Source organism: Rhineura floridana, chromosome 8, assembly GCF_030035675.1.
Source record: "Rhineura floridana isolate rRhiFlo1 chromosome 8, rRhiFlo1.hap2, whole genome shotgun sequence".
NCBI lineage: Eukaryota > Metazoa > Chordata > Lepidosauria > Squamata > Rhineuridae > Rhineura > Rhineura floridana.
In genome coordinates, this window is record NC_084487.1 from 18,030,090 (window position 1) to 18,056,518 (window position 26,429).

At 45.1% G+C, this 26,429-nt stretch overlaps 2 protein-coding genes across 3 annotated transcripts in view; both read left to right on the plus strand.

Annotated features, from left to right (window-relative positions):
• The window catches only part of SLCO1A2 (solute carrier organic anion transporter family member 1A2), a 51,724-nt gene extending 37,071 nt beyond the window's left edge, over positions 1–14,653 (plus strand). For both annotated transcript variants that reach the window (XM_061638433.1, XM_061638434.1), the window contains exons 10-15: positions 1,790–1,985; positions 2,573–2,738; positions 3,297–3,478; positions 8,586–8,650; positions 10,837–10,954; positions 14,319–14,653. In XM_061638433.1, the coding sequence (XP_061494417.1) occupies positions 1,790–1,985; positions 2,573–2,738; positions 3,297–3,478; positions 8,586–8,650; positions 10,837–10,954; positions 14,319–14,529 (938 nt within the window). In that variant the 3' untranslated portion in view covers positions 14,530–14,653. The remainder of the gene's footprint in view (positions 1–1,789; positions 1,986–2,572; positions 2,739–3,296; positions 3,479–8,585; positions 8,651–10,836; positions 10,955–14,318) is intronic.
• A 7,048-nt stretch (positions 14,654–21,701) lies between these two features.
• LOC133390241 (solute carrier organic anion transporter family member 1C1-like) overlaps positions 21,702–26,429 on the plus strand; it is a 44,066-nt gene continuing 39,338 nt past the window's right edge. Inside the window, exon 1 of the mRNA XM_061638439.1 lies at positions 21,702–21,852. The gene's annotated coding sequence lies outside the window, so the exon portion shown is untranslated. The remainder of the gene's footprint in view (positions 21,853–26,429) is intronic.

Consider the following 26,429-nt stretch of genomic DNA (forward strand, 5'->3'; position numbering starts at 1 on the left):
ATCTATTGGCTAGCACTAGTGACGCTGGCCATGTGCCACCTGTCAGATGTCCTCCTTTTGATTTCATAATATAAAATGATTTGGGGAAGGGTGGGTAACTAAAATACATATTTTTGGCACAGTAGGATAAATTCATTCTGAATATCTACAGGCGGGCCCCGCTTTACGGTGCTTTGCATTTCGGCGTTCCGCTAATGCGGCAACTGTCAATTAGGGGAAGTCCCTGCTTTAAGGCACTTGTTACGCTTTTACGGCGGTTTTGCTCATCATGTGCCATTTTCGTGTCATTTTTGTGCAACGCGCACCATTATTATCAATGAGTTCCACTTTTCGGTGGTTTCTGCTTTTCAGCGGCAGTCTAGAACGGAACCTGCCGTATAAGCGGGGCCCGCGTGTATACATATAATATTTTTCTTAGGCTGTTGTCACACTGTATTCATGTGACAACAGGCTTCTAAATGCTATGAAGTCATGGCTGGGGAGGCAGCAGGTAAGGCAAGGCAGGCCAGCAGGTGAGTAGGGAGGGAAGCAGTCTGGCAAGTAAGTAGGCAGGTGGATGGGAGGCCACCAAGTGTGTGAGGGAGGGAGAAAGGCTAGCAAGCAGGCGGGGTGGCAGGGGGCAGCAGTCTGGGTGAACAGTGGAGGAATAGGTGATGCAGGTGAGTGAGGCTATGTGAGTGCTCAACAGTGGCCACCACACCAGGAGGCACTAAGGGGTTTGATGAGGGGGTGGGGGATGCCAAGGGTTCCATTTTCTGGGGTTAGATGATGGGGTTGGTGCACAAAACACCCAGAAGTCCGTAGTATAAGAATAAGTTCCAAAATGCAAGAACAGAGGTGTTAGAAGTTATATAAAGATTTATTCATTTATAGAGATATAAACCCAAAACAACAGATAATAACAATTTTTAATGTCACTTCATCTCTATCAGCGTGAAGTACACTACACATCAGGGATAGGGAAGTACTTGAATTTAGCAGAATTCGAATTTGACACTGACTTCCCATTTATTTACTTTTTTTGCCTCGTGGGTTGGGTTTTTTTCTAGTGATTTTCCATGGCTGAAGCAGATTTTTTTTAAAATTCACCTCAAAAATATCAATATTAATAGTGATATTTCCCTCAAAATATCAATATTCATATTGATATTTTAAGGATAATACCGATTCTTTTTTTAAATCTACAAAAAATGATTTTTGTTTTGCATAAAAAAACCCCCAAATCGGGTTTTTTTGCAAAAGCAAACATTGATCCCATATGAAGCGGTACCGCAAGGAAGTTTGATGGAGCAAAAATTGAACCAGCACGGAAATGTGGATCCCATCCTTAGTCAAGGATAAGGAGCTTGTGACTCTCCAGATGTTGTTGGACTCCAACTCCCATCAGCCCCAGCCAGCATGGCCAAAGATCCGGGATGATGGGAGCTGTAGTCCAACAACATCTGGAGGCTCCCCACTCCTGATACAGTTTGATATCTTTGTGATGGATTGAAGGGTATGATGATGATATGGCAGATAATATTTTGACTTTTGGCACCCTCTGGAATTTCTACGACATTTGCTTTCAAAAATAACACTATTGCTACTACTAATAAAAATAATAATGACATCAACCACAATAAAAATTATCGTTCTTGTAGTTATTTATTCATCGCTTTCCGCATACATGTCTCAAGGTGATGTACAAAATATAAACAGCCAAAAACCAGCATAGAAAATAACAGCTAATGAATGAGGTGAATTGATCCTAAGGAGGTCTAAAGCCAACTTGTTTTGCTTTTCTCTCTAGGTGTTTACAATTTACCAATTATATGTGCTGGATATTTCTTTGGAGGCCTTATGATGAAGAAGTTCAAGATTAGCACCTATAAAGCTGCCCACATAGGCTTTTGGAGTTCTGTGGTGGAGTACCTTATTTACTTTTCTGCTTTTTCCATGGTCTGCAAAAATTCTTCAGTTGCCGGCTTAACCGTCTCCTATGAAGGGTATGAGTTTGCTCTTATCTGGCCCTTATTTTGCCCTCTTCTGCACGGCTGCATCTACTGTTCTGGCTGCATAAAGACAGGCACGCAGAGGAAGATTTCTCTATAGCAGCCTTCTTCTTCTTTGGGTCCCCAGAAGCTGTTGGACTACAACTCCCATAATCCCATACCATTGGCTAAGCCAGCTGGGTACGATGGGAGTTGTAGTTCAACAACATCTGGAAACTCATAGTTGAAGAGCTGTGCCCTCCAGAATACTCAGGCTGCATACACACCATGCATTTCAAGCACATTTCAAGCACATGACTTCCCCCAAAGAATCCTGGGAACTGTAATTTGTTCAGGGTGCTGGTAACTGTAGCTCTGTGAAGGGTGAACTACAGTTTCAAGGATTCTTTCAGGGAAGCCACGTGCTTTAAGTGTGCTTTAAATACACGGTGTGTATAGACACTCAGACCGCACACAAATGAACTCCTTTTGTGCCGCTGTGGCCTGCAGGTAGCCCCTGAGCTCTCAATTCAGAAAAGGGCACCTTGGGCTTATTTGTCATTGTTTGCAGGTTCTTTCTCACCTTTCCAAATATTTTTCAGGATAGATCAAGTCTCCTACATGGAAGCAAACTTGTATGCGGATTGTAACCGCGGTTGTGGCTGCTCGTCCAAGGTGTGGGACCCTGTTTGCGGAGAGAATGGGATAGCTTACGTGTCAGCTTGTCTTGCTGGATGTGAAGTACCGACCGGAACTGGGAAAACTACAGTAAGGCATACATTTCAGACAGCACAGAGCTGCCATTCAGGAGGAGGAAGCACAGCTCAGTAGTAACAGCACAGACGCTTTGCTTGCAGGGGTCTAAGCTGAAAGTGGTCAGGGCCACCCCTTCTCTCCCTCTTCCTTTCTGGCATCATCTTCCATCTCTCTTTCACTCCCCCCTGTTTAGAAAGATCTAAGATCCTGCAAGAAACATGCCAAGCTGCCTTACATCAAGTCAAACCACTGATCCATCTAACACAGTATTGTCTACACTGACTGGCAGGGGCACCCCAGGATTTCAGGCAGGGAGTCTTTCCCAGCTTTACTTGGAAATGCCAGGGATTTAATCTTGGATCATCTGCATGCAAACTGAACTAAGGCTCTTCCTCCAAACATTCTAGTCCTCATCGTTCTGAACAAAGGGCTGAATTAAATAAGAACAGAATTAACATATATGCTCTCTCATGCAGAGGGCTTTTGAATGTATGTCAAGAGTTGCATGTGTCCATAGGGCCGCAGGTTGCCCACTCCTGCCTTAACTGATTTCATATTATGTTTTGTCAGGTATTTAGAAACTGCTCCTGCATTTCAGCACCAGGATTTCCTTCTGGAAATGGCACAGCAGTCCTGGGCCAGTGCAATAGAGAGAACTGTGGCACGATGCTGCACTACTTTTTAATTTTATCTTTAGTCTGCTGTTTAATTTATTCCTTTGGAGCCATGCCGGGTTACATGGTCCTAATAAGGTAATGACTGAAGGTGGATGGGAGCAGGATATGTAGTGTGTGTGTGCGCGCGCGCATGCATCCCAGCTGCAACACTGTTGACTTAGAAAGGTGCATTTGTCTCCTTTGTGGATTGCTGAAGTTTTTATTTCAGGGCAGCTTTTGTCAGCTTAGTAAGAGGATCTTTCTGCCCACCTTCCATTCTGGAGAATAATGGTTTATGTAAAACATATGGATTGCCTGAGCTCCTTTTGATACTGCAGAGCAAAACCTGGAGGTCAGGTTGAGGCACTTCTTCTGTGGGAAAGAGCCACACAGTTGTCCTGGCCATACAGTCACGTTGTCCACGCATGTGCCCCTTGCAGTGTGGGATCACACCATGCTGAAAGAATTCCCATTCTGTTGGGCACGTGTGTGTGTGTTGCTCCTAATATACACATTTTTGCACGTAATTTTGCCAAGTATAAATATTTTTGCAAATCCATTTCCCCTAATGTAACACATATTCACATGCTATTTTCACTACATTTTTATGCACCCTTACGTTAGCCTATGCACATTAATAGGCTGGAGAACCGCCCCACAAAATTCTGAGAAGTTTGGATTTTGAAGGAGGTTTGTGTTTTGGTTCATGCACTACTTTGGGAAAAATCTCCCTGGGCTCCTTTTGGAAGGAAGAATGGAATATAAATTTAATATTTCAATAAATAAAGTGCAAATTAGGTAGGTTTGCCTTTAAATGCAAACTGAACTGAATTTCTCTCTCACCCCTACAACAGGGCATGTTTGCCAATGTGTATCAAAGACCCCCTCATCAGGAAGCCAGTGTGCACTCAGCAGAGCTTGGAAGGTTACTTTTAAAAAGTAATAAATTACAGTTACAATTACATGGCCCAAAAAGTAATAATTACCATTACAATTGCTCTGAAAGTAACTGATTACTTTACTTTTCCTCAAAAGTAATCACTACAATTACATTTCATTACTTTTTTAAAAAAATGCCTACAAGGTGCTGGCCTTGGTTGCTGCACACAGGGCCGGTTCTAAAGGGCAGCCAGGTGGGGCACTGGCTGAAGCCCCCTGGAGCTACAGGGGGGCCCTCAGTGGCCCCTCCATTCCCCTTCCACGATCCACTACAGCAGCCATGGATTGCAGGGCAGGAGCTTCTGCCTGCCCACCATTCCCTCGCCCCACCTACCTGTCTCCTGCCTTTTAGCATTGCCCTTAATAAAGATGGCGGCCACGGTTTCCAAAGGTACTGAAGCCTCTGTTGCCATCTTAGTTGATGGCAGAGATGCGCGTGTGCAGCACACACACATGCCATCAACAAAGATGGCGGTGGAGGCTTCATCCCCTTAGGGAAACCGTGGCCGCCATCTTGGTTAATGGCAATGGTAAAAGACAGGCGACAGGTAGGTGGGGGGCATGGGGGGCCGCACACATGCACACACGCACACACGCTGGGGCCCAGGGCAAGCTGATGCCCAAGGGCCCCGGCATGCCTGGAGCCGGTCCTGGCTGCACATCTAAGTAGCCTAAGACAACATTAAAAAAAAAACACACACATACAGAGGTAGTAGAATAATTCTTTTTATCTATAAGATAGCAATGGTGGTCTCTACATTAGTGAGGGAGGCAGAGGTCACTTTGCACATCAAACCAAGTGCAACCCCTCCCCCTCAGCCTGCAAACATAATCTGTCACTTAACCACCTCCCGGACCCTGTCCTGCCACCAACTAAGGGACCCTCACCCAAGCTAACATTTTCCCCAGAGATGCAAAAATGTTAAAACACTGCAAATGCAGCACAGTAGCCAGAGAGAGTGGTGGAGGCCACCTTGTGTGCCAAGTGCAAACACAGTACGCATGCACGCACACACACACACACACGTTGTCATCTTTCACCTCCACAGTTCTTTATCTCCATTCTGCTGCTGCCTCCTTCTCCTTTATCCACCTTCTTGCCATCTGGCTCCTTTTTCCCCTCCACTCCATTCTTCACCACCACCATGCATTTTTTAAAACAATTGTTTTCTCCACTCCACCCGAACTCGCTCTCCACCTCCTCCTCCTTCACCTCCTACCCACTCACAGAACATGAGGGAAGAGTGATGCTGCACAGAAGCCCAGTTTGAGGCACATGATTTTCATCCACAAATCAGAGGAACAGAAGACTTTCCCTGCTCCCCCCCTGCAAGTAATGCCCAAAAGTAATGCTGGAAACATTACAATTACTCCACAAAAGTAATAAAATTACTCCTAGTTCTATTACAATCAAAATGTAAAGGAATTAATAAGAACATAAGAACATAAGAAGAGCCTGCTGGATCAGGCCAGTGGCCCATCTAGTCCAGCATCCTGTTCTCACAGTGGCCAACCAGGTGCCTGGGGGAAGCCTGCAAGCAGGACCCGATTGCAAGAACACTCTCCCCTCCTGAGGCTTCCGGCAACTGGTTTTCAGAAGCATGCTGCCTCTGACTAGGGTGGCACAGCACAGCCATCACGGCTAGTAGCCATTGATAGCCCTGTCCTCCATGAATTTGTCTAATCTTCTTTTAAAGCTGTCCAAGCTGGTGGCCATTACTGCATCTTGTGGGAGCAAATTCCATAGTTTAACTATGCGCTGAGTAAAGAAGTACTTCCTTTTGTCTGTCCTGAATCTTCCAACATTCAGCTTCTTTGAATGTCCACGAGTTCTAGTATTATGAGAGAGGGAGAAGAACTTTTCTCTATCCACTTTCTCAATGCCATGCATAAATTTATACACTTCTATCATGTCTCCTCTGACCCGCCTTTTCTCTAAACTAAAAAGCCCCAAATGCTGCAACCTTTCCTCGTAAGGGAGTCGCTCCATCCCCTTGATCATTCTGGTTGCCCTCTTCTGAACCTTTTCCAACTCTATAATATCCTTTTTGAGATGAGGTGACCAGAACTGTACACAGTATTCCAAATGCAGCCGCACCATAGATTTATACAACAGCATTATGATATCGGCTGTTTTATTTTCAATACCTTTCCTAATTATCGCTAGCATGGAATTTGCCTTTTTCACAGCTGCCGCACACTGGGTCGACATTTTCATCGTGCTGTCCACTACAACCCCGAGGTCTCTCTCCTGGTCGGTCACCGCCAGTTCAGACCCCATGAGCGTATATGTGAAATTCAGATTTTTTGCTCCAATATGCATAATTTTACACTTGTTTATATTGAATTGCATTTGCCATTTTTCCGCCCATTCACTCAGTTTGGAGAGATCTTTTTGGAGCTCTTCACAATCCCTTTTTGTTTTAACAACCCTGAACAATTTAGTGTCGTCAGCAAACTTGGCCACTTCACTGCTCACTCCTAATTCTAGGTCATTAATGAACAAGTTGAAAAGTACAGGTCCCAATACCGATCCTTGAGGGACTCCACTTTCTACAGCCCTCCATTGGGAGAACTGTCCGTTGATTCCTACTCTCTGCTTTCTGCTTCTTAACCAATTCCTTATCCACAAGAGGACCTCTCCTCTTATTCCATGACTGCTAAGCTTCCTCAGAAGCCTTTGGTGAGGTACCTTGTCAAACGCTTTTTGAAAGTCTAAGTACACTATGTCCACTGGATCACCTCTATCTATATGCTTGTTGACACTCTCAAAGAATTCTAATAGGTTACTGAGACAGGACTTTCCCTTGCAGAAGCCATGCTGGCTCTGCTTCAGCAAGGCTTGTTCTTCTATGTGCTTAGTCAATCTAGCTTTAATAATACTTTCTACCAGTTTTCCAGGGACAGAAGTTAAGCTAACTGGCCTGTAATTTCCAGGATCCCCTCTGGATCCCTTTTTGAAGATTGGCGTTACATTTGCCACTTTCCAGTCCTCAGGCACGGAGCAGGACCCGAGGGACAAGTTACATATTTTAGTTAGCAGATCAGCAATTTCACCTTTGAGTTCTTTGAGAACTCTCGGGTGGATGCCATCCGGGCCCGGTGATTTGTCAGTTTTTATATTGTCCATTAAGCCTAGAACTTCCTCTCTCGTTACCACTATTTGTCTCAGTTCCTCAGAATCCCTTCCTGCAAATGTTAGTTCAGGTTCAGGGATCTGCCCTATATCTTCCACTGTGAAGACAGATGCAAAGAATTCATTTAGCTTCTCTGCAATCTCCTTATCGTTCTTTAGTACACCTTTGACTCCCTTATCATCCAAGGGTCCAATCGTCTCCCTAGATGGTCTCCTGCTTTGAATGTATTTATAGAATTTTTTGTTGTTGGTTTTTATGTTCTTAGCAATGTGCTCCTCAAATTCTTTTTTAGCATCCCTTATTGTCTTCTTGCATTTCTTTTGCCAGAGTTTGTGTTCTTTTTTATTTTCTTCATTCGGACAAGACTTCCATTTTCTGAAGGAAGACTTTTTGCCTCTAAGAGCTTCCTTGACTTTGCTCGTTAACCATGCTGGCATCTTCTTGGCCCTGGCGGTACCTTTTCTGATCTGCGGTATGCACTCCAGTTGAGCTTCTAATATAGTGTTTTTAAACAACTTCCAAGCACTTTCGAGTGATGTGACCCTCTGGACTTTGTTTTTCAGCTTTCTTTTTACCAATTCCCTCATTTTTGTGAAGTTTCCTCTTTTGAAGTCAAATGTGACCGTGTTGGATTTTCTTGGCAATTGGCCAGTTACATGTATGTTTAATTTAATAGCACTGTGGTCACTGCTCCCAATCGGTTCAACAACACTTACATCTCGCACCAGGTCCCGGTCCCCACTGAGGATTAAGTCCAGGGTTGCCGTCCCTCTGGTCGGTTCCATGACCAACTGGTCTAGGGAATAGTCATTTAGAATATCTAGAAACTTTGCTTCTTTGTCATGACTGGAACACATATGCAGCCAGTCTATGTCCGGGAACCCACTCGTTCCTCAAAAAAGTAATGAATTACAAGTAATTCATTACTTGTAACAAATTACTTCCAAGCTCTGGCACTCAGTGACCACCCTCTGGCTACCTAATGTGTCTCTTATCCACTTAAGGATGATGGGGCGTAAGCATCAATTGCTTTAACGGGAAGCTGTTCAACAGCAATGAGATGCAAAGAGCCACCGGTAGTATATTTCTTATTAATTGGTTTAATGTAAAATGCTCTCATTATTCAGGTCCCTAAAGCCTGAGGAGAAGTCATTTGGTGTGGGCCTCCATTCCCTGGCGGAAAGAGTTTTTGGTGAGACATTTGTTATTTTAAACTGCACCCAGAAAGGAGCAGATAGGCATGTTTCCTCTTCCTCCTCTTCTTCAGGATTGAATTTAGGAGGCATTCCAGCCCCACTTGCAATCAGTTTTGACTTAAGTGCATAATTCAGGGGAAGCCAACATGGTGCCCTCCAGAAGTTGTTAGACTATAGCTCCCATCACATCCCTCACTGTTGGCCACATGGGCTGCTGGGAGTTGGAGTCCAATGAGCTCTGGAGGGCACCACGTTGAACTAGACCATGCACAAAGCATGGGCGGAAAGGTAGGGAGGCACTTAATTCAACCCACAAGGCCACACTCTGATCTGCCTCAAAGGTCCAAGGGGTATCGTCTGGTGGCTATGCACATCACAGGGGGTGGGCCCTGCTGTGGAGCTCTGCTTTAACCAGCGGACACTGGTCCATCAGGGTGAACGGGGCACTGCCCAACAACCTTGCCCTGTCATCAGCCAGCCCCCATCAGTTTCAGCCAAACCCGGCCCTCCTTTAGCTTTCTAAAATCACAAAAGGTAAGGGGGTTAAGGCCCCCTGTGGCCTCCATGCACTGGATGTGTCTGCTGACATCCATGACATGCTGGCCTCAGCAAGCAAAGAAACTGAAGCAGGTTAGGAGACCGCTAGCTTGGAGGAACCTTTGCAACCACACCATATTCTTTTTCTGGCCTTTGGAACATAGGAAACTGCTTTAATACGGAGTCAGACCATTGGCCCACCCAGCTCAGTATTGTCTACATTGCCCGGCATTGGCTCTTCAGAGCTTCTGGCATGTCCTAGCCATTGGCATCCACAGGAATTTTTCCAGGGTTGGGTGAGGCTAATTTCTCACAACAATGAGAAGAATAGTGTCTGTCTCATACCTCAGGTTCTACAAATGCTAGAAACCTACTTTCTTTCTTTTTTAAAAAAAAACAGCTGGGAATCTAGGGATTATGGTTCATTGTGGGAGGGGCAATTGTTCCCCCTTGTCCACCCCCCTCTGTGGATGCCCACACTCCAAGCCCTACCTGGGTATGCCAGAAATTGAACCCCGGATGTTCTGCATGCAAAGCATGTGAGCTGCTACCTGGGTAGAGGTCAAAGGGGTATCATCTGCTGGCTATGCAGATCTCAGCAGTTTGGCCCCAATGTGGTGCTCTAACCAATGGACACTGGTCCATTACGGTGAATGGGGCACTGCCCCACCAACCTAGGCCTGCCATCAGCCAGCCCCCAACTGTCTGCATTCCTGCAACTAGTTCATGGGGTGGCATTGGCCATCAGCTTCCTCCTCCTTGATCTCAGTTTTACCTTTGCAGAAGCAGAGTGGGGGATGGGGACAAATCTAGTATTAATTGGCTCTGCCTGACATTAGCTGTCGCTCCACCTGCTATTGGCCTTTCTGCTACCCCACCAGTCCCAATGGAAACCAGCCACCACTGGACTTAACACACATTCATGGGTTAGTCCTTCATCCGGTGAATGTGCCAGTAGGCCTCATGTGTTAAATCATTTTGCTGAAGGGCAGTGCAGGGTATATAGAAATCCTTTCTTACTATATAATGCTTGTCTAAGTCTGCTGTCATGTGATGACAGGCTTCCATGGTGGCAGGCAGGCAAGGTGCAGCAGGCGGGCAAGCTAGGTGGTAGGTGAACCAAGGAGGAACAGTCAGGACAGGCTCAGGCAGCTCCTCAGCTGTCCTGCTCTGCTGTGAGCCACCTCCCTCCTCTGCTTCCCTCATCCTTATGGGAGAAGGTCAAAAGGGGGGGCAAGAAGGAGACTTGGCAGCTGTAGGGGGGTAGAGGAGGAGCTTTGGCAACCTGCAGGGGAGGAAAGAGACTTGGCCACGTGAAATGGGAGGAGGTGTGTGGCAAGACCTGGGGCAATGGGGGAGGTCAATGAGGGGATTAGATGGTGGTTTGGGTGAGCTCTAAGGCGAGGGGATATGATTTGGGCAGGGTGGGTAAGTCTAGCGAAGCGAGCAGGGGCAGCAGCCCTTAGCAAATTAATATAGAAATGAGATTATATGCTTACAGACATATCTACAAGGAAAAAATATGCATAAAAATGTGCAGTCCAGGAGCTTTATGTTTATTCTCTCTTAAGCAGGAGAACAGACATATTGGTTACAAGAACACTAATAATGATCCATCTTATCTTTCATGTCATATTTCATGTAGCTGGAATCCCATCGCCTATTTATTTTGGAGCTATGATAGACACCACCTGTTTGAAATGGGGAACAAAGCGCTGCGGTGGTGAAGGAGCGTGCCGGATGTATGATTCTGACACATACAGGTATTGCTGGCAGATCGCTGGCTTTATTGCTTTATGGAGCTCCAGTGTGCTCTGGAACAAGGGTAGCCTACATGATAGACTCTGGAACAGTTTCAGAGGAGGGTAACAAGGATGATCAGGAGACTGGAAACAAAGCCCTAGGAGAGACTGAAAGAAGTGGGCATGTTTAGCTTTGAGAAGAGAAGACTGAGGGGCGATATGATAGCACTCTTGAAGTACTTGAAAGGTTGTCATACAGAGGAGGGCAAGGATCTCTTCTCGATTATCCCAGAGTGCAGGATGTAGAATAATGGGCTCAAGTCAGATTTTGGCTGAACATCAGGAGAAACTTCCTAACTTGGTACAACAATGGAACCAATGACCTGGGGAGGTGGTGGGCTCTCCAACACTGGAGGAATTCAAGAGGCAGCTGCATAGCCACCTGTCGGGGATGCTTTAATTTGGGTGTGCTTTAATTTGGATTCCTACATTGAGCAGAGGGTTGGACTCGATGGCCTTATAGGCCCTTTCCAACTCTACTATTCTATGATTCTATGATCTTGGCCCACCAGGGGAACCAGGTTGGCTCATGGGGCCATTTCCCCCAAACCATGCCAACTTGCCCATCAGCTGACATCACTCAGGAAGGGGTTTGCACTGGATGTTCCCCTCCATTTTAGCAGGGGTTTGCAGCAGAATTGCCTGCTAAAATGAAGGGGGGAAACCCCTTTGTTTCAGCAGCACCTTGTACTTGATGTCATTGTGGTGTCAGGTGATTGACAGGCAGGCACCCTGCCTACCTGTCAAATCTGGTCCACAAGGCCAATCCTGATAAGGATTTGGCCTGTGGCACAGAACGATTCCCCACCCCTGCTCTAGATGTTGCTGGAGTACAGTTCCCATCATCCCTCACCATTGGCCATGCTGGTTGCAGTTGATGAGTTGCATTCCAAAAAAAACACACCAAACCACCACCATCTGAAGGGCAATGCACTGCATTGACTACCCCTTTTGCAGAGTTCTGAGAGTTAACTAACCATTCCATGTAATGGGCTTTACAGTATAGTGCCTATTTTGGGAGAAAGGAATCTGGTGTTCAGAACAGGCAAGGAAGGAGAGGGTGTTAATCCTTCCTCCGCAATGCACATGCACTCCTTTTCTGCTCCAAAACATTTCCCCAAATAATCACAGTAATCATTTATTACCCACCCTTCACCCAAAGGTCCCAGAGTGGGTTGCAACAATTTAAAATATGACATTAAAAACAATTTATAAACAACCTAAAATCCCCAAATAGGGTGGGTCCTAAAAATACATGTCTCAGGTGTCAAAGGCCACAGTAAAGAGGTGCATCTTCAGCATTGGTCGAAAACTGTACAGCTATTTAAAATGTCTTTGCCCTCCCTCCTTTTGCAGCCTTTCAAATACGTCTCAAAATTACAAAATGCTGGAATGACAATGGTTTAGAAGATCAGCATGTAAAGTTTTCTTCCTAAACATTTCCCACTCATTCTGGGTCCTATGTTGGGGGTTTTCCCCTTCACCTCTAGACCAGGGGGTCTTTTCAGATGAGACCCCTCTTGTGTTAAAAGCACATCCAAAGAGTGTGCAAGCTCTAAAAGATCAGCCCTGGCCCCTGTTACTTTGACCACCAGCCCCGTTCACCTACCACAGCATGTTTGGCAACTGTGAGAAGGGAGCCTATGTGTGTTCCAATGTACACATGCAGAGCACTCCTCACTTTGAGAAGCCGTTCTTTCGGTTGCCAAATGCATTGCCATGGTTGGGCATGGTCAACATGAACCATAGTGGGATGGAGGTGCAGCTAGCACACACACAGTCTTGCAGCCCCCTCAAATATCCTTTGAAGCTGGAGGAGGTCTGTCTGAACCTGCCTAGTGCAATGCGTGAATGCTTCAGTGGAGGAAACTCAACAGGGATGTTTGCATGCTACTTTCAATGGGTGTAAGGTCTGTGTACCTGTGCTGAGCTGTGCAAATTGACAAGTGTGCAGCTTTATCACTGGTGGCGGTGCCAGTGTGGTAGAACACTCCCCCTGCTGAAACATAGGAGGCCCATTTGTACTGGCATCCCACCGGCTCTTAAAGACACCCCTGTTTAGGCAAGCACTCCCCATATCTCCTGACTTGATCTCTGGTGTTTATTGCTATTTTAGCAGCTGTGCTGTTTTCAGTAGTGGATGGCAGGTGAGTAGCTGCTGCTTACGGCGAGGGACAAGGCAGCAGAGAGGGTGGTACAGGGCAAATGCACCAGCAATAGCGTCGGCTTGGCTTGGCTGGGGCATTTACACTGTGCCAACCTCACTGGTGCCTCACCCTTCCTGTCATCAGCAGCAATTCACCTGCGGGGAACTCAGCTAAGCATCTCCATCCCTCCACACCATCTGCTACTACAGGCTGTTTTAAAAGCCTTCTTTTATTGTACATTTTACTTGTGGATGTTTATTGCAGTGTTTTGATGGCATTGTTTTTTTGTGGACTTTAATTATGTGTGGGGTTTTGTAATAGGCTTTACAGCGGTAAACCTCTTGGAAGCCACCTTGGCAATTAAAAAATTAGGCATGGTGCAAAATGCAGTGGCGCGACTGCTCACTGGAGCAGGATATCGCCAAGATATTACATCGCTGCTGAAAGAATTGCATTGGCTGCCCATTAGGTGCCAGGCCAAGTTCAAGGTTTTGGTTTTGGTGTACAAAGCCCTATCAGCTTGAGACCAGGATACCTGAAAGACTGTCTTATCCCTTATATACCCAGTCGATCACTGCACTCTGCAGGTAAGGGCCTCCTGCAGATACCATTTTATCAGGAGATCTGTTCCGCACAACATAGGAAATGGACCTTTAGTGTGGCAGCACCTGCCCTGTGGAATTCCCTCCCCTTAAATATTAGACAGGTGCCATCTCTGTTATCTTTTCGGCGCCTACTGAAGACCTTCCTCTTTCAACAAGCCTTTTACTTATCCTAGTCTGCATTTGTGCTGGAATGGCTTTTTAAGATGTTTTTAAAGTTGCTTTCTTAAAGATGTATTTAGGATGTTTTGTTTTAATATGTTTTAAAGTATTTTGTTTTTAATATGTTTTAAAGTGCTTTTAGTGTTTTTGTTTGCCACCCTGGGCTCTTTCTGGGAGGAAGGGGAGGATATAAATTTAATAAATAATAATGATACACTCTTTCACCCAAACATTTCTACTTGCATAGAAACTTGTACCTGTGTTCAGTGTTACATGTGAACATGCCTTATATTACCAAGAAGGCCACTGAAAAGAGCCTCCATGGGTGCATGGAATCTGTGCTTGTACACGGGGGCATCTGCATATGATGAGTTGTGGCTGCTCCTTACTGATGCAGGTCAAATTGCATTCCAGGCTGCTGTACCTGGGCGTGCCATCAGTCATCCGTGGACTATCCTACATCCCTTGTGTGTTTGTGCTCCTCATTTTAAAGAAACAGTGCAAGGCTCTGGTGCATGAGGACAAAGAGACCGACGCTCAAGAAGAAAATGGGCCAGTTGAAGAGGAAAATGTATCCACAGCTCAAAACTGTACACATTTGCCTCAAGAGACAATAAACTTGTAAAAGCAGACTTTAAAAGAAGACTGATGACTGAAAAGCTTGTACATCAAATGAAGCCAGTGTAGGTTGTAACAACTTTTCCATGCCACCTATAGTGATCTTTCCAGAATACATATATTACATCGAGCAGGATGTGTTGGGTGACTAATGTTGGTAGTGTTCCATGACTAAGGTTGTAAGTACTATGTGTTCTTTACTAGGAAGTCTAAGCTTGTTGGTGTTGTGTGGGTGTTTCTTTAATAATTATTTCTATATTCATTTCAAGATTTCTACCTAAGAAAAGGGGCAAGGGAGAGAAGAGGCAATGACACCATTTCCTTGATACTTTTTACTGGCATTCATGATGATTTGCACTCATGATGCTATTGGGGCTGCCACATGCCATTCCACTTTCAATACCACTTGCACCAGCAAAAGTTTGGGGGCAGTCACACTGCTTCATTTCTAATCAGCGCATATCGCCGGTAACTTCCTGTTGAAATGGACTGCATCTCAGGATTGCCTAATCAAGGGTTAATCAGCCTCTGTCTCTCTCTAGTTCTTCTGCTTGTGCCAAGGTAACCAGAGAAACCTGGAAGGATACACTGCACTCAAGACCCACAGTGGGGAAGGGGAAAAAAAGCCTTTGTTAGTTAATCAGTGCATTTGAATGTCTTTCTGACTCCCCCCCCCCAGTTGTTAAAGTTGCCAAGTGTTTTCAGGCCTGCTTAACTTGTATTTTGCAATTTGATTTTGTTCAAAATCTTAGTGGTAGAAAGGTAATCTTTTAGTGCATCTTCTCTTTGTGTCTTTCTGCACTATTCATCTAATCAATAGTGGCAGACAACAGGAATGGCAGCCCATGTTATAGTGTATCCTCACTTGCCTGGCGGAGTGATCCTGTTGAGAGCTCCATCCCAGAGGGAACAGGAGCCTTGTCGTGCTGTTCAGGTCTCATGAGAAGTTTGGAAAGCCTTAAAAATGCCTTCTTTTCCTCCATCCACCGCTACAAGGTCTTCCCTGCTGTGCTATATACTGTAATGACTTGCTTACAACAACAGACTTGATTAAGGTTCTTCTGGTTAAACCTCTAGCATAAATTTGCTCTTTACGGAGAGTTTCCAAGACAGAACAAGGCACAGAGCCTTAGCCAAGTGCTAAGTACATGGAACAGCACCATCTAGTGGTGGTAGGGATGGACAAACCTGTCCATTTCCTTTTCTCCTTTTTCCAGTTTCAAGTTCAGTTCACATTTCCAATCAGTCTGCGTCCTTTTTTTAAAAAGAAAAGTCCTCACTAAAAAAAATTATCAGTATTTTAGTGTGCATTTCTCCCAGTATACACATTTTTTACAAGCAATTCCTCCTAATACAATGATTTGTTTATTTTCAATAATATGTGCAGTTTTATACACACTCTCCCTACTATACACATTTTTTGGGGGGGGGGAGAAACTGCATTGCAAAGTTCTGGGAAGTGTGAATTTTGAAGGATAGCTGTGATTCGATTCACATATTGTTTCAGGACGTACAAGTTACATTGGCACTAAAATGCCAACTGAAACAAAAGTCTCACTCCATCTCTAGTTGGCAGTGTGGCTTGTATGATATATAGCATTACAATACTATAGCACTAGGGGGCTGCTAGACCCACAAACCTGATCATTTGACAGCTATATTAACAAAACCTATATACCACTTGATTGTAAAACAAAAGAACACACCTCTAAGCAGTTTACAAGAAACATTAAAATTATCAATAGACTCAGCTAAAAACAAGTAATTACAAACATTTTTAAACACAATTAAAACAGTAGCTGACCAAAAAGAGATTAAAACACATCAGCATCTATGCACGTGGACAGGCTTGCCTAAACAGAAATGTTTTAAACAGGCTCCAAAAATAACACAACGAAGGCGCCTGCCTGATGTCAATAGGCAGAGAGTTCCAAAGTGTAGGTGCTGCCACTTACAATGGGGGGGAGAAGAGCACAATTCTGGAGAGTGGGGAAGGGAAAATTGTATATTTCCCCCCTTTTATTCCTCCTAAAACATCTCTGTGTAACATAGGATGGGAGTTTTAAATCTCTTGACAAGCATCCTCCCCAACCCTGATTCCCCTCTTTAGGATGCTAACTTTAAGCTATCAGGGGCTTCAGCAGGTCAGTACTTTCTTCTCCCTCCCTCCCTTCAGTTTCCTTTTGTCCATCATCAACTGACAGCACTGATAGTATTTGAGGGATGACTTACTCCCCAACAAACATGCCTTAACAGATGAATCTGTACAAGCTACCTGAGGAAGGAGGAATCACTCTTCTCTCTGCTTGCTCTAGGGAAAACCAACGTGGAGCCCTCCAGATTGTTGGGAGTAAAGCACCAATGCATGTTGCAAGTGACCTGAACTGGTGGATGGGTGGGTGGGTGATAGAGAGAAAGGCAATCTATTCTTCCTTCTGCTGATTTCTCCTCTAAAGTGTTTGTTGTTCTTGCAGGCTTTGATCCTCCCTTCTCTTCCTGTCTTTGTTCTCTGCTAGTTACTAATGGCTCCCTGAGTGCAGGCTGCATGGCTGCTTAAGCATGTATGGCTTTACTTCTTTGTAGTAATAAGCCTTAAGTTTCTTTATTCTTTCAATTAGCAGTCTTAACAGACCAGTTATTTTCTGCACTCCACTTCTATATGTATATGTATATATATGCACACACACAGGGCCGGTTCCAAAGGATGGCCAGGTGGGGCACTGGCCTGAGGGCCCCTGGGGCTAGAGAGGCCCCTGAGGGGCCCCTCTGCTCCCCTTCCACGATTTGCGGCAGGACCACTGCCGCAGATCGCACGGCGAGATCTTTGGGGCTCCACCATTCCCTTACTTAACCTACCTTGTTCTGGTGTTACGCATGCAGCTGTGCCCTTAACAAAGATGGTGGCTGAAGTTTCCCTAAGGGGCTGAAGCCTCTGCCCTCATCTTGGCTGATGGCACGCATGCGTGCTCCGCGTGTGCATCACTGCCATGAACCATGGCAGCAGGTGCTTCAGCTCCTTAGGGAAACCTCAGCCGCCATCTTTGCTAAGGGCACCGCTGCGTGCGCAACCGCAGAACAAGGTAGGTTAAGCAAGGGAATGGCGGAGCTCTGAAGCTCTTGCCATGTGATCCGCAGCAGCAATCCTGCCGCAAATCGTGGAAAGGGAGTGCTGGGGCCCCAGCATGTCTGGCACCGGCCCTGCACACACATACATATACACATACACATATACATATACACACTCTCCCCCCCCCAAAAAAAACTAACACAGATGGTGTGGACTAAAACTCCCATCAGCTTCAGGCAGCATGGCCAATGATAGGAGTTGTAATCCAGCAATATCTGGAGGGCACCACATCGGCTGCCCCTGCTCTAAAACTAACTGCGTGCTTCTTTATTTGCCTTGAAAGGATATATCTTTATCTCTGTGTGTGTATATTTCATCTGGTGAGAAGAACTATGGGATGTAACGGAAAGAGCTTTGTTTGGGGCAGGGGGTTATTTTAGATATGATCTATACACATCTGACTGTTAAGAATTCATCAGTGCTTTTGCTATGGGCCACTTTGTGGCTGCCTTAGGACCGGAAAGGTTGTTTACAGTAAAACACATTGTTTTAAAGAGTTTAGCTCTTGAGTGGGGATTTATTTTATTTTTTGAGATTTTTGGGTGCTGGTGCCCTTGGAGAATGATGTTAATGTATCTTACATATTCCTTTCTACAAGCATACATCTACTGTATGTAATGGGATATTGCCAAAGGTGTAGCCTGAGAGAGAGAGAGAGAGAGAGAGAGAGAGAGTGAAACGGACTAATCTGGGTTCTCCCTTTGCTAACTTGAAACTCAATGAAAGACCATCTCTTGCTTTCTCCTATGGTGGGCAGTGGAGGATCTAATATAATTTGGGAGGAGCTGGCATGGAGAGGAGATTTAGTGGGTGCACTGGGCAAAAGGTAACAGCAGAAGATAGTGGGAAACAACTGGACGCAGAAAGGCATTTACCTCTCAGTTCAACAAATTCAATGGAATCGGGAGTGACCAGTGGCTCCAATACTTAGTATGCACTATGTTATATGTAACAACCCAGACATTTATTTTGCTTGCACTTGGCGGAGGGGAATAACATTGCCCTTTTTCACATCCACAAACCTGCGCATGTATTTTTTGGGAAAAAGAAATACGTTTCAGCGCTCTTCTGAAAAAGCACGTGAAAAGCTAATGGCCCTTATGGACCAATCACTGAAAAGGGGTGGACTTCGGGGAGCAGCCAATGAGAAAGCAAAAAAAAAAAAAGCCCACACGTATGGATGCTTGATAATTGGGTTTTCACAATAATCAGACCACAAACAAGACATGTATGGATCTAGAGGCCATCAACCGAATACGGAAAACACAGATTTTGTGGTTAAGTATGGATGGGCTCTTAGAAAGCTACTCACGGAAGGAAAAGTTGGGGGAAAGCTGAGGTTATGAGCACACAGCGAGGCCGTTTTGTCAGGGTGTGGTTTGAAACAAATCTGCACCCAGCTGTGCACTCATCTTTATTGTTTGATTGGAATACTCCCAGCCCCACTACTGATGGCAAACCTTTTAGGACCGCCTACAGCAAAGCATTTCCACTGGACACACCTTGGAGTTGCAAAGGATTCATCGACCAAACAGTTTTGAAGTTGGTGTGAAGCTGGTTTGAAAGGAAAAAAGGCCTGTGATCTCAAAAACCCCAGATTTTGAGTGAAAAGGGCTGGAGTTTGACTAATGGCGTGGGTGCCCGGATTCACAGAGGTGGAGATGCACTGAAACCAATATAACTGCAAGTGTGTCCATTGCCTCGTTCTGGAAAGAATTCTGACAACGCTGAACTTTGAGCCTTTTAAAAAGCATAAAGCTTGTTTAATCATTGCCCTCATCATCATCTTTATTGTTACGGTCATAGACCAGAACATTCACATATAACGCTATGAACAATTATACAAAAGTACGAAGATACAATCATAAAATAACGGTAAAACAGTTACATAGCGTGGCGAAAACACTCATAATAAAAACGGTAAAAACAATGGAGCAATAAAACAGTTATAAGACTATGGAGAAATGGGAACATCTGGAGGGGTGAATACCCTCCGAGCTGATTGGGCCGCAAAAATGTATTTAGCTACTAGCAAGGTAGTATCCCTGCTAGCCGCAGACAGAAGATAAAAAAGTAAGCGGTCAAGTGGTTTGTAAGGAAATTTATTTATAATAGGAGTTATAAATTTAGAACGAATATCATCATCTAAAAAACATTCAAAGACGACGTGAAATAAGGTTTCTATGCCGTTAACACCACATGGACATAAGCGATTTGCATAAGGAATGCGCTGGAATCTCCCTTCTAATAGGGCGGAGTTGAGACAGTTGAATCTAGCCTTCATAAAGGCTAGACGATATTTAGGGATCGTGAGGTATTCCAAATAGGGGACACTGAGTAGTGGCGCAAAACTTAAACCAAATTGAATAGGGGAGCAGGTCGAAGTGGCAGCGGTGATGGAACTTTGAAAGTCCATGTCACTAATGCGGGTCAGGATTGAAAGCTTAGCTGACTTTAAATCCTGAGACGCCAGATGTTCATCTGAAAGGCCAATACTTACAAGATAGTTTGTATACGTTTGGGCCCATGTTGAGATGAAGGGATCTTCCCAAAGTAAAGGGAGGTAGCCAGAAGAATTTTCATATGACATTTTAAGCCAAAAATTTAGGGCAGCCTTCCAGGCTTGGGACTTAAGCGAAGCTAGACCAGTTTCTAACCTGAGGACCGCCGATGGAACACATCTAGGAACACCTAGGATTTGTCTAAGAAATAGGGATAAAAACTGCCTCCATTGAGGGGTTAAAAGCGCCAATCCATAAAGGTACCCCGTAAAGAAGTTGGGAAATAGTTTTAGATCTAAAAACCTTAATGGCTGCCGGGATATATTGTCCTCCTTTAGTGAAGAAGAACCTTCGGATGCCATTAGCTGAATTTCAAGCAGTAGAGCTGGCTCCTCTAATATGGAGAGTCCAGGACAGTGATGAGTGAAATAATAACCCAAGGTATTTAAAATGGGAAACCTGTTCAATTTTGTGGGAATTGATTATCCATTCATGAGGAGGAGAGTGTTTGGCAAAAGCTAATATCTTAGTTTTAGAGAAATTTATAATCAATTTGTTTTCGTGACAGTAACTCATAAAAGATCTAATTAGGCGTTTGAGACCAACTTTAGAAACCGATAAGAGAACAGCGTCGTCTGCATACAATAGCAATGGACAGTGCAGGTTCGCTAGTTTGGGGGGGTGAAAATCCGGGGAGTGACAGTAATGAGACAAATCATTCATAAAAAAATTGAATAATAGAGGGGCAAGAATGCAACCCTGTCTAACTCCTTTTGTTGTATTGATAGGATTTGTGAGGTGTCCTTCATGACTACACCTAACACGAAGAAAAGTGCGATGATGCAGTCGACTAATTAGAAAAAGGAGTCTCTTGTCAATTTTAGATTTAGCAAATTTTGCCCATAGTAACTCCCTGGGGATAGAGTCAAAGGCCAATTTCAAATCAACAAAAGCAACGAACAGACCATTTCCCCAACGGTTCTTATATTTTTCGGCTAAGTGATTTAGGATCACACAATGCTCTATCCCAGACCTCCCTTTCCTGAAAGCTGCCTGCTCCCTCCCGAGAATGTTTTCCTCTTCTAGCCAGGAAGAAAGTTTCCCTTTTAAATAACAGGCATACAGTTTACCGATGATGGAAAGGAGGCTAATTGGACGGTAGTTTTCAGGGTCCTCATGGTTCCCTTTTTTGAATATGGGGATTACTATGGATTCAAGCCATGACTCAGGAATGCAACCCGAGGGGTTGATTAAAGTAAAGAAATTTGCAAGGAGAGGGACCCACCAAACTTGGTGGGCTTTCAGCAATTCAAGGAGAATATTATCGGAACCAGGGGCTTTGCCGGATTTCAAAAAGTGTGTCCATTCCCTCGTTCTGGAAAGAATTCTGACAACGCTGAACTTTGAGCCTTTTAAAAAGCATAAAGCTTGTTTAATCATTGCCCTGTTCCAATGTGTAAACACCATCATTCAAGTGGACCCAAACAGATTTGAATGTTGCACATTTCATCATGATCGACAGGGAAGCAAAACAATACTGTTTGCAACACACTTTTGCATGGGCTTATTGTCCTGGAACGGTTGTCTGGAAGGCCGGATAAACAGGCATGAGAATGACAGTTGCTATGTGCCCTTTACAGTTCATGGCCAAACCTTGCCTTGATATTGTTGGCAGAGACTGTTCCTCAAAGCTACTTCAAAGGTTTGTCTTGATTTTTAATTTCAAACTTAGAAATGCAGAAATGCACAGGGACAGGTTTTGACAACTGAAAATAAAAGAAATGCATATATACAGTAATAAAAATGGAATGCCTTGTTCAGCTAATATTATCCCTGTGGAATGATCCTGGAGAGGACTAGGAAGCAGCAGGTGGAAAAAAAGAAATAAAAGAGAGACTATCCTGTAAGTGGGTGGTTTAAGATTGTACTTTAAAAGGGCTGCTGATCTTGCTTTCCTCCCACATTATGAGTGAAGACAATGCTAAGATTTAAAATGAAGGCACAGCAGGTTCTATGGCCACAATGTGAGCCTAGCATCTCATAGAATCATAGGATTTGAAGGGGCCTATGAGGCCATTGAGTCCAACCCCCTGCTCAATGCAGGAATCCAAATTAAAGCATACCTGACAGGGGGCTATCCAGCTGCCTCTTGAATGCCTCCAGTGTTGGAGAGCGCACCACTTTCCTAGGTCATTGGTTCCATTGTCCTACTGCTGCAGCAGTTAGGACCTTTTTCATGATGTTCTGCCAAAATCTGCCTTCCTGTAACTTGAGCCCATTATTCCATGTCCTGCACTCTGGGACAATCAAGAAGAAATCCTGGCCCACCTCTTTGTGACAACCTTTGCCCTGAGTCTTCTCTTTTCATGGCTAAGCATGCCCAGTTCTTTCAGTCTCTCCTCACAGGGTTTTGTTTCCAGTTCCCTGTTCATCCTTGTTGCCCTCCTCTGAAACTGTTCCAGTTTGTCTGCATACTTCTTAAAGTGTGGTGTCCAGAACTGAATGCACTACTCAAGATGAGGCCTAACCAGTGCCAAATAGAGGGGAACCAACACTTCACGTGATTTGCAAAACTGATATTATATACAACAGCAAATTAAAGAATTCAGGATTGCCTTCCCCTCACTCCCTGTTGCAGGTTTGCTGCTACCTTTATATAGCTTCGGCTATGGGGCGGTATATAAATTTAATAAATAATAATAATAATAATTTATTGAAGGCATTTATACCCTGCTCTTTAGCCAAAAAGGCTCTCAGAGTGGCTTACAAAAATCAGTTCTAAGATGGTGACCCACCCTCAGACTCACAATCTAAAGAGACATGACACATGAGGAAAAAGGAATGGGAGGGATAAGGCAAAAACAAGCTCAAACACAAATTCTTCCAGTTTTTATAAAGCAGTTACATGGGTTCTAGCTGTAAGCTCTTGATAAAAAGCAGTCCTTCCCAGGGACATTCTTCCTCCCCTGCCCAGATCAGATCCAGGAGCAGAGCAGGTAACAGTGTCCAGACCAGGAGGACAAGCCACACAGTTGTTCTCTGAGACACCTGACTTGAGCAGCTCATGCATGCTGACTCATTTACACATTTAACCTTTGCTTATTAGAAAAAGCCTTAACACTTTAAAAAAACAGTTTCAGACTTCCCTATGGATTGATATTGGTGATGTTACAGTTACTAGTCAATTGGTGCTGTGCTATCCGCAGCCAGCTTTTATGGCAAATGTGTACAATCATCCCCACCCCTGAAATCTTGATTTTTGAGAGGACACAGTAGTTTGGATGAAATGTAGTGAGGGATGCTTCCAAACTGGCACCTCTGCTCTGCAAAACATTACATCTGCCTTCAAGTCAGATTGGGGCATCAACAGTTAATTCCTGATCAAACACAATATCCAACTACTGGATCTCCTTGGGACTTTTCCCACACTGCACCCTCTCCTCTAGCCACATCCCCTCTCCCCAAGCCACAACCCTGCACCCTCGAGTGTTTTTGCCTGGCAGGAATGCATCCTTGAACTCCAATAATGCTTCTTGCTTGTCTGGATAGAGGATAGTGAGGGGTATGTGAATGCAAGGGACAGAAAGACCTGTTAGTTTTGGTTCTCTCTGCTTATCATTTTTCCAGTTTTAAATTCTGTTCTCCACATTTCTGCAGCAATCTGCACATTTGCTTGGAAAAAATCCTCATGAAGATTTTTCAGCATTTTATGTGAATTTCTCCAGGTAGACAGCATTTTTGTATGTGGTTTTAGATATTTTTGCAAGTAAGATTTTGTAATGTAAAGGATTTGGGTATGTTATTTTTACTAATATATCCATCCTTAAAAATCTGCAATTATTCCAGTTTTGCAGTGTAGTTCTCTAACCAAACAATATTTACAAATATTACAAATTTACAATATTAGGGGGAAATGTGCATAAAACTTCTGTTCCCCCATGATTCCTCCATGAAAATTGCAAGAAAGAGCTGTATGCTAGTACACCATCCCAAATTTCATCACTTCATGCCCACGATTTTCTGGGTTCGTAAGGTTGCGGCAGATTTTTTTTTTCCTGGAAGCAATTAAGATAGAAACAAGCACTAAACTTCCACTAGATTCTGCCAGATTTCCAGAAGTGGCTTTTACATCGTGTGAAAGATGAAATAAAATGTGGAAATCATCAGGTAAGGAAACAGTGGGAAAACAGAATAAACTGCTGTCTGGATGCAGGTCTGGTGGCCATTCCAGGCTCTGTGGATGCAGTTTGGGAAACAAATGGAAGTTCTGGATTACACCTAGAAAGTTCTCTAGAAATTGCACATGCAACCTGATTCTGCCAGAAACATCAGAGCTTGGAAAAGTTACTTTTTTGGACTACAACTCCCATCAGCCCAATCCAGTGGTCATGCTGGCTGGGGCTGATGGGAGTTGTAGTTCAAAAATAACTTTTCCAAACTCTGCATTTACCCTAGTGTAGTGGTTCCTTAAGATCCTCCGTGGCACAGAGTGGTAAGTGGCGATAACGCAGCCGAAAGCTCTGCTCACGGCCGGAGTTCGATTCCAGCGGAAGAAGGAAGTCGAATCTCCGGTAAAAGGGGTCGAGGTCCACTCAGCCTTCCATCCATCCATGGTCGGTAAAATGAGTACCCGGCATATGCTGGGGGGTAAAGAAAGGCCGGGGATGGAACTGGCAATCCCACCCCATATATATGGTCTGCCTAGTAAATGTCGCAAGACGTCACCCTAAGAGTCGGAAACGACTCGCACTACAAGTGCGGGGACACCTTTACCGTTAGTGGTTCCTCGCTCCATGCACACTGAGTTCTCTGGACAGAGGGACTGACTGTTAAACCGCCTTGAGAACTGTAGCTCTGTGAGAGGATCAGGGGTCTCCTAACAACTCTCAGCACCTTCACAAACTACATTTCCAAGGATTTTGGGGAGGAAGCCATGACCGATTAAAGTGGAATAACATGGCCCAAGTTAGTCATGTCCATTAACTTCAATGGGTCTACTCCAAGTATGGATAGCATTGAATGCCACTCAGTATGTCCAACTCTTTTCCATACAGCATTGATTTTTAAATCCCACCCTTGAATTCATTCACTGAGTATTTTTATATTCCTCCCTTCCTCCATTTTGGAGCACATAGTAATAAACCATCATTGCAACCACAAAATCGCAACAAAATACAGCAGCAGTAAACAACGGTGGTGGGATCCTTAGGCCCAGGGGCCAAATGCGGCCTGCTAGACCTCTCTGGTCCTCACAGCTCTCCCCAGGCCACACCCCCTCTCCCACCTTGCTTCACACCCTCCTTGAGTGTTTCTGACTGGCTGGAATGTATTATTGAACTCGGATAATGCCTCTTGCTTATCTGGATGGAGAGAGATGCAAGTGTGTGTGTAGAAACAGGGCCAGCGCCAGAGGGCGGCCAGGTCGGGCCCTGGCTGAGGGCCCCCTGAAGGGCCCCTCCTTAGGGTGGTTAGGTAGCCCTCACTTCCATGATCCATGGCAGCATTGGCTCCTGACCCTGCCACGGATCTCAGAGAGGGAGCTCCCAGGCACCCCCCACTACTGTGCATGCCCATGATGCCTGCCTGCACACCCCACTTACCTTTCCCTTGAAGTGAATGCTGGCCATGTTGTGCGCACATGCCTGCCATCAACCAAGATGGCAGCCAAGAGTTCCCTAAGGGGCTGATGCCCCTGCCACCATCTTGGTTGATGGCAGGCCTGCGTGCATGTGCTGGCAGGAATCTCGGAGCTTTCAGCTACATGCTGTTTCCACAAGCACCACAGTCCAGCAGGCGGCGGTGGCTCTTCCTCCTCCTCCTCCTCGAGGTGCTCCGCCCACCCCATTGTAGTGTGTCTCCATAGAGCCCGGCACCAGCAGCAGCAGCCGCCATCACCAACAGCGGATAACAGCTTCCCGATGGCAATCCAGGCGACCGCCAAGAACTCGTTCCATTGTGTGGGGATCATCTTCTTCCTCCTCGGCTTGGGAACTCTCCTCCCCTGGAATTTCTTCATCACAGCTATTCCGGCACCTGTCTCCTCTCGGGGGCTGGTTGCTTTTTGTCCGGGGATGATGTTGCGGCCCAAGACACAGGAAGGCCGCAGCGAGGAAAGGCCTCTGGTGGCTTCTCGCTCTCTCTCCCTCCCCCCATCGGGCTCCACCTTCGGGACCCTCGCAAGGCAAACCGGCAGCTCCAGGGCCAGAAACACCATCCAGCTGCCATCGTAAGCGGGAGCCCCGGCTTCCGCGGGCTGAGAGGGCGACGACACACCCAGAA